Source organism: Camellia sinensis, chromosome 13 (assembly GCF_055761805.1).
Source record: "Camellia sinensis isolate YWXY chromosome 13, ASM5576180v1, whole genome shotgun sequence".
Lineage (NCBI taxonomy): Eukaryota > Viridiplantae > Streptophyta > Magnoliopsida > Ericales > Theaceae > Camellia > Camellia sinensis.
Genome location: NC_138973.1, coordinates 1,777,078 through 1,784,058, shown reverse-complemented (window position 1 = coordinate 1,784,058; position 6,981 = coordinate 1,777,078). Strand labels below are relative to the sequence as shown.

The following is a 6,981-nucleotide window of genomic DNA, read 5'->3' as shown; positions in this document are numbered from 1 at the left end:
TTTGAATAATGCTTGGGACCCTCTTTTGGGGTCATCCCCTCCACCAAGGATCCTCTAGAGTGAAATTTCTCTAAAATTTCCTAAAGTACTATATTGTGTGGTTGAAATTTACTGGCAAGTCACATCAGAAAAATTGATGTGACTTGCCAGTAAATCTCAACCACACAATGTAGCACTCTAGGAAACTTTAGGAAAAAATCACTCTAGAGGATCCTTGCTCCATCCCCTCACCCCCTTTGCCACGTGGCAGGGGTGATTGGTGGAGCAGGAAAAAAAGAAAAAAGAAAAAGAAAAGGTGACCAATGAGAGAGAGGGGGGTCAAAGGGGTGGGGGAAAAAGGGGGAATGAATCATTACTCTATACTTTTAGGGCATATTTGATTGGGTGGGTTAGAGCATGGGATTAGGATTATTAATCTGTGGGTCCAATAATCTCATGTTTGTTTTAACATTTTGGTTTAGGATTATTAATCCAATGGATAATTAATCCAACAAATTTGTAGGATTATTAGTAATGGAGTAGGGATGGGATTATTAATCCAATGGATATTAATCCAATTGGATAGTGAATCCTACACTAATTTAATAGGATTATTAATACTTCACTATTAGTCTTTTGAATCAAACATGACCATGTATTATTTTTATTTTAATTTTTAATGATGTGAAAGAGAAAATAAAGAGAGACAGAAAAAAAAAAAGAAAAAAAAAAGAAAAAGAAAAGAGGATTGAGAAATAGGATTTGTTTCACATCATTAATGTTGTATTTAATTAGAGAATTTTAAAATTAATTTAAAAAGGAAGGGATAAAAATGTATTAAATTAAGTAAAATACAAGTATATTTTTTTTTTAACATTTTATCTACCTTTTTTCTTTCGCTTTCTAAATTTATTCTCAAATTTTCTAACTAAACATAATGTAAAAATAAATTAAGGTACTTAGTTAAAACTCTCAAGTATTTTTCCTAATTAATTAAGGACTATTTGGTACTAAATAGAAATTTTATTAAGAAAAATAATTAGAAATCATTTTTTTTTATGGTTGAATATTTAAGGTATGAATCTTATTATGAATAATTAAACCAATTCACGTCAATATTTGTAAATTTTTGATATTTTTTTAATATAGTTTTTCTGCAATTATTAATGAGCAAATGTGAACTAAAGAATTTGCCTCTTAGAGCAATATTTGCAGCATGTTATTCTTCGTATTGTAAATTCATCTTAAATGTGGTTACTTTGTACAAAATGAAATCTCAACCACACAAATGTGAATTAAAGAGTGTGTTGCCCAAAATAATTTAAACATATCATGTTATTAATGTCTCCTATGGCAAGTTTAGCATAATAATGTTGTGTTTGATAGAGAGATTTTGGAAGAGATTTAAAAAAAGAAAGAAAAAAAGTATGTGAAATTAAATGAAATGCAGGTATATTTTATTCATATTTCACTTATCTATTCTCTTTTTCTTTCTAAATCTCTCAACCAACACAACGTAAGAGTATCGTGTCAAATTTTAGCACCATAATTAACGTTTGACAAATGACTTTTACAAATCACAATAACCATTTCCTCTTAAGCCTCCGTTTGGCAAGAGCTAAACAGGGCTTTTTTGGCTATTTTAGCCACAAAAGACAAAATAGGCTATTTTAGCCACAAAAAATAAAATATCACATCCAACCCATAATCATTACATTCTTCTCTCACAAAAAAAGCCAAAAAAGCCAAAAAGCCAAAAAGCCCTTCCCAAACCAAACTTTTTAGCCCAGGCTAAAATAGCCAAAAAAGCCAAAAAGCCAACCCACTTCCCAAACGGAGGCTAAGAGTTACTAGTAATATATTTGTTGGGAGTTTTGGAATGCTTAACATTTAGGTCAAGATTGGCATCTTTAAAATAATTTATCTTTTTATCTTTTTTCATCGCATCACTTTTTTATTTTTCTGCACATCTTTTCGTAAAAAGATAAAAAGTATACTTATTTAGATTATCTCAAACAACCCCTTAATTTGAATATGTCAATATTTTTGGCATAAAATAATGATTATTTATGACTAAACAAAGAATTTTACTAAAGCGTGCCTTTAAAAATACGTATTAAACACCTTTAAAAAAAATATAAATTGTTTATTGCACTCATTTTTATGCAAAATATAATTATTTTAAACTTCTTAATAATAACGTATTATTATAATTAATCACATTAACAAACGCCCATGATACTATTAAATTAATCAAAAAGCCTTCAACAAGAGTCACGAGGAAGGGCCAAGGAATCATCCTCTAAAAGTGACATCCCAAAAGAAAATAGGCAAGGGCGCGGGCCAAGGAATCATCCTCTCAAGCCAACAGATTGTTTGGTTGCCAAGAACTTTCTGTTCTTTGGCTGGAACGAGGTAGAACATAAAAGAAAATTAATAAGGATGGAGCTTTTCTTTCTATTTCACTTCTCTTTTTTTTTTCTTTTTTTTTTTTGGGTCCTTCTAAAAAAAAGAGAGTAAATTATACTTTTTGGCCACTAACTATATGTTATTAGTTTCAATTCAGTACATCAACTTAAGTTTTATTTCCGTGAAGGTCGATTTAGTTTTTTCCCTCAAAATAAATTTCAAAGTTCTGTTGCAGGCTGTATTACAGTTGATGGGCATTTTATATCATCCACAACCCTCAAACCATTCCATAACGGTTGCGAATCCTCATAAGCTCACTTCAACTGAAAGAATTAAACAGATTTTTATTGTTCACAAATGGATTTCCTATCCTAGACAAAAATTAAAAATAGTACGAAACACTTACTGACTGAGGTAAGCCTGTTTTTAAAACAGTCACATAGAGCGGCATTGTGTTCCACCAACAACATTATATAGGTTGTGATGATATAGCCATTGGCATTTTTCTAAAAAAAGCTAAATCAGAAATTAGCATTGGGTACCTAGGAAAAAGAGGAACAGAAATAAGGCCATGGGCCTTCCAAAATGCACTCTCATGGAAAGACAGCACAATTGTTATCCATCTTCATTTGATGCTAGATTTTTCTTCTCTCCCCATACATGTAGGAAAGAAATACTGTTGAACTATGAAATCAAAACATTGTTGTGAGCGTAATATTTATCTATTCTAATTTTTGAAAGAAAAAGGAAAATAAAGGATAAAAAAAAACAGATTTTACTCGAAATGAAGTACTGCAAAATATTAATATTGATTTGAGTTCAATTTTAACATACTAATAAAATAATACAGAAGAAGCATACAAATAATCCTTCAAATTGCAATTCATATTTCATGCACAAATAAAAATGATTAGAAAACATAGTGCAATACAAGATCTTTTCAGAGTTTCAGAGAGAGAAATCAATAATGCGAGCTTGGTCATCCGAATTTAAACAACTTCAATGGCTTTGGGATTGGATTGGTTCCTAAAGAAATTTCTAACTGGTTCCCACATAGATTTCCCCTTTTTCTTCAACCACTTCTCTGTCAAGCGAAGAGTGTGGCCAAGGAACAGGAGCCCCATAACTCCACACCACACTGGAATTGCAACCAACATTGTGCGTCGGAGTGCATCCCTGTCCTTTATAGGAGTGACCGCAACTATAGAATATCCATAAGAAAATGCCATGGATGTAATTGACAACCACATGATCACCATCAAAATCCACATAAACGTCTTGCGCTTGAAGGGCAACCCGCTTATAAGAAACAAGATTGTGCTCAGCGACGCAACAAAACCTATGGTGTTGGCACGAAGGTAATATTTATATGAATCTTCATAATGATACGCAACCACAGCTTCTCCCGCTCTGTGTTGAAATTGTACTGGCTGGCCTTGGACTTGGGAATCTACAGGTTTATCATCTTGCCAAACACCACCTGGGGGATTCACCCCTACTTGAAAAGCCATTGTTGCAAGAAGTGATGCGACCACCATTAATGCATCCCTTTTCTTTGCCAACCACTGACCCTGGTCATTGAGCTTGTGCTTCGATTGATCCCCTTGGGCAGATGATCTTGCAGTGTCATGACGCAGAAATGAGGGGATTTGTGCATTATTACTCCCATTTGAAGGCAATGTTGCAGCAGCTGTCTGACTACGCAACTTATTACTTGTTTGTGCGGCCAATGGTGTCCTGCTTTGGTCATGTACAATGGAGAGCATATTGCTTGGCCTTGCAGATCTATTTCCATTACCAGACAAGGGAATATCTGCAGCTTTTAATCCTCCGGCTTCTTGGAGAGAGTTTCCAATCTCCCAATCCTCCACCCCTTTTCGGCTCTGACTTAGAATGTCCAATGCCGTGAGCCCATTTGCATTTATTGCGTTTACATCTACTCTGCTAGCAAGATATTTTACAATCTGCAACACATAAATTTATTGTGACATTAGGTGAAAAAATTTCCATTAGGCCAGCCAAAATTGAGGGGAAAATGGTGATATTAGGTGGAGTTCAAAATTTTAAATCCAACGATTGATTCCTAAAGACTGATTTTGCCATGATGGGCAAAAGTCATCGGGTCATTGCAAATCCTATTTCCATCACTTTTCATGGGATTATGTGTGTGTATATATATATATGCAATGGTTTCTTTCTGACTCAATTTTTTTTTTTTTTTTTTTTTTTTGTGTGGGTACTTCGGAAATGTCTCAAATAAACATTATTTCATATCCTCCAAGGTTGGAGTTTGTAAGGGTTTTAAGCTATGAGGGTTGAATTTTTTTGGTAGGAAAAAAAAGTGAATTAAAATAGGGGTTGAATTGCCATTCAAAGGAGAAGAAAAAGTGAATTTTAATGATAAAAGAGAAGTACCCCTTCACTTTATACTATGCACTTCATGTGGTCATCTCGCTCTGAAGAAAAAAGAAAGCATAATTAAAAGAAAAAAAGAAAAATGAAAGTAAGAGGTTGTTTTGTCTATTGGTTGAGAGAGAGAGAGAGGAGCAATAATTGGGCCTCGTGTAAGTGCCAAACAAGGGACAAGTTATTAGTTGGCTTTAGTACCGGCATGATATTATGATGGATAGAGAAAGAAAAATGTTTGAGACCACTAATTTAAGAGCACTAGGAGAGCACTAATTAGTAGGTCCCACTTATTGATGTGATGTTTTGGTCTTAAGTTTTTTTTTTCTTTTTTTTTTGTTGAATTTCCACATCATTAGTGGTCAATTAGTGCTCCCAAATTAGTGGGATGAATCATTGTTGATAGAGAAAATAAAATTTACAAATTTATATTAGATGGTTAAAAAATATGATAAATTGTGATTGATGTGATATATAATCACATACCGCGCAAGACCAATCAATAACTTTCCCAAACAAGGTGCCTCGTTTGTATTAAAGGGCTGGTTGGTCATGAAGATGAAGATTCTCTCTCGGTTTCCTCAGTTCCCATATTATTGGTTAACTTTATTGGTGATTTGAATTTGTATTTGATTATAAATTTCTACTCAAATATGTTAAATCGAACAGAAATAAACAAACAAGAGTTATACTTGCAAGCAAAGGGTTGTAAGTCACTGAGAAATTAAATAGTCATGACGGCTTATTTTGAAAAGATGTAAAAAGTGATTTTTCGATTTTTAACTAAGTTTTTGATTTTTTTAAACAAATGATTTTAGAAGTTAATAAAAAGTGAATTTTGATTTTTTTTATTAATATTTGTTTATGATGTCAAATCCTAATCAAATGATCAAACTATCCCTATTTAGTTTAAAATATTACAACTTCACCCATGTAGCCTATTTTGACTCATGAAAGGTAAAATTGTAATTTTACTCTTGGCTAAAAACCACCTTTCCAAATGAAAAAAAATTCAAAAAAGTCAACTTTTAACTTTTGCTACAAACAAAAAAAAATGACTAAAAACTAACTTTCCAAAATAAGCCAACATACACCGAATTAGGAGCATAACATAAACATAACATAACGTGGATACCTGGATTTGTTTATCGGCCACAGCTAAATGGAGTATGGTGTAGCCATAGTCATCAGTAGCATTGACCAATCCCAGAATCTGAACGTCGTCTGTCTCCTCCATTAACAGCTTGAGAGCATCCATCTGAAAGTGCTTCACACACAGATGTAGTATGGTCTGCTGGTGGTTGAGTTTGGGTAGAGCCGCTTGGGGCATCTTTCCAACCAACTCTCTCAACACCTCGACCTTGCCCTTTATGGCTGCTAGATGGAGAGGGTTGAAACCATCCCGATCTAGAACCTTGCACATCTCAGGTTTTGCAGCTACCAGTAGCTTTACAATCTGGATGTAGCCTTTAGCCGATGCCAAGTGAAGAGGCGACGATCCTTGGAAATCTAAAGCTTGAGCAAGCTCTGAATCTAGACTCACGAGTTTTCTTGCGAATTCAACATGCCCACGCAACGCGGCCACATGAAGAGGAGTCTCATCGAAACAACCCACTGTTACTCTATTCAGAATCAGTGGGTTTTGTGTGTGTATTTCCACCAATAATGGTGTGTCCCCCTCAATTGCTGCTTTTAGGAGCTTCTGCTGAATCTCCTCCATTTTCTCTCTCTCTCTCTCTCTCTCTCTCTATTTTTGTCTGAGCCGGAAGAGTAATATATAATACATATATATATACATGGATGACTAGAAAGAAAGCCTTCACGGAAGAGACCAAGTCCATTTTTATGAATTTTCGTGGAAACGATGCAATGATTCCATGACCAAAAATTTACTTTTAACTTTCAACCCATGTTACTAGGTGCCCTCTAAAACAACAGTAAGTATGCTCACAATTATATCGGTTACGAGATTTAAAAAGAAATTTAAAAATAAAAAAATATGTATATAAATAAGATGTGAATAAAATATAAATTATATTTTCTATAGTTTTATACATATTTTTTCTTTACTTTTTAAAATTCTTTTTTAAATCTCTCAACTAAACATAATATTAATGAACAAAATGTGAACTAAACAAACCAACAATTAATGAACAAATGTGAACTAAGGAATTTCTTAGCTAGTAT

General features: G+C 33.5%; 1 protein-coding gene across 1 annotated transcript; it reads right to left on the bottom strand.

Moving 5' to 3' along the window:
* Positions 1 to 3,178: 3,178 nt before the first annotated feature.
* Positions 3,179 to 6,729, bottom strand: LOC114265390 (uncharacterized). The gene is made up of 2 exons (XM_028206216.2): positions 5,930 to 6,729; positions 3,179 to 4,352 (listed from the first exon to the last, which is right to left on the bottom strand). The coding sequence occupies exons 1-2, from the start codon at positions 6,512 to 6,514 to the stop codon at positions 3,378 to 3,380; spliced, it is 1,560 nt and encodes a 519-aa protein (XP_028062017.1). The 5' UTR covers positions 6,515 to 6,729; the 3' UTR covers positions 3,179 to 3,377.
* Positions 6,730 to 6,981: the final 252 nt, after the last annotated feature.

Excerpts from the sequence above, each read along its gene's own strand:
- LOC114265390 (XM_028206216.2), bottom strand. The coding sequence starts at position 6,514 with ATGGAGGAGATTCAGCAGAAGCTCCTAAAAGCAGCAATTGAGGGGGAC. Across the intron at positions 4,353-5,929 it reads TGGCCGATAAACAAATCCAG|ATTGTAAAATATCTTGCTAG; the intron begins GTATCCACGTTA and ends TATGTGTTGCAG.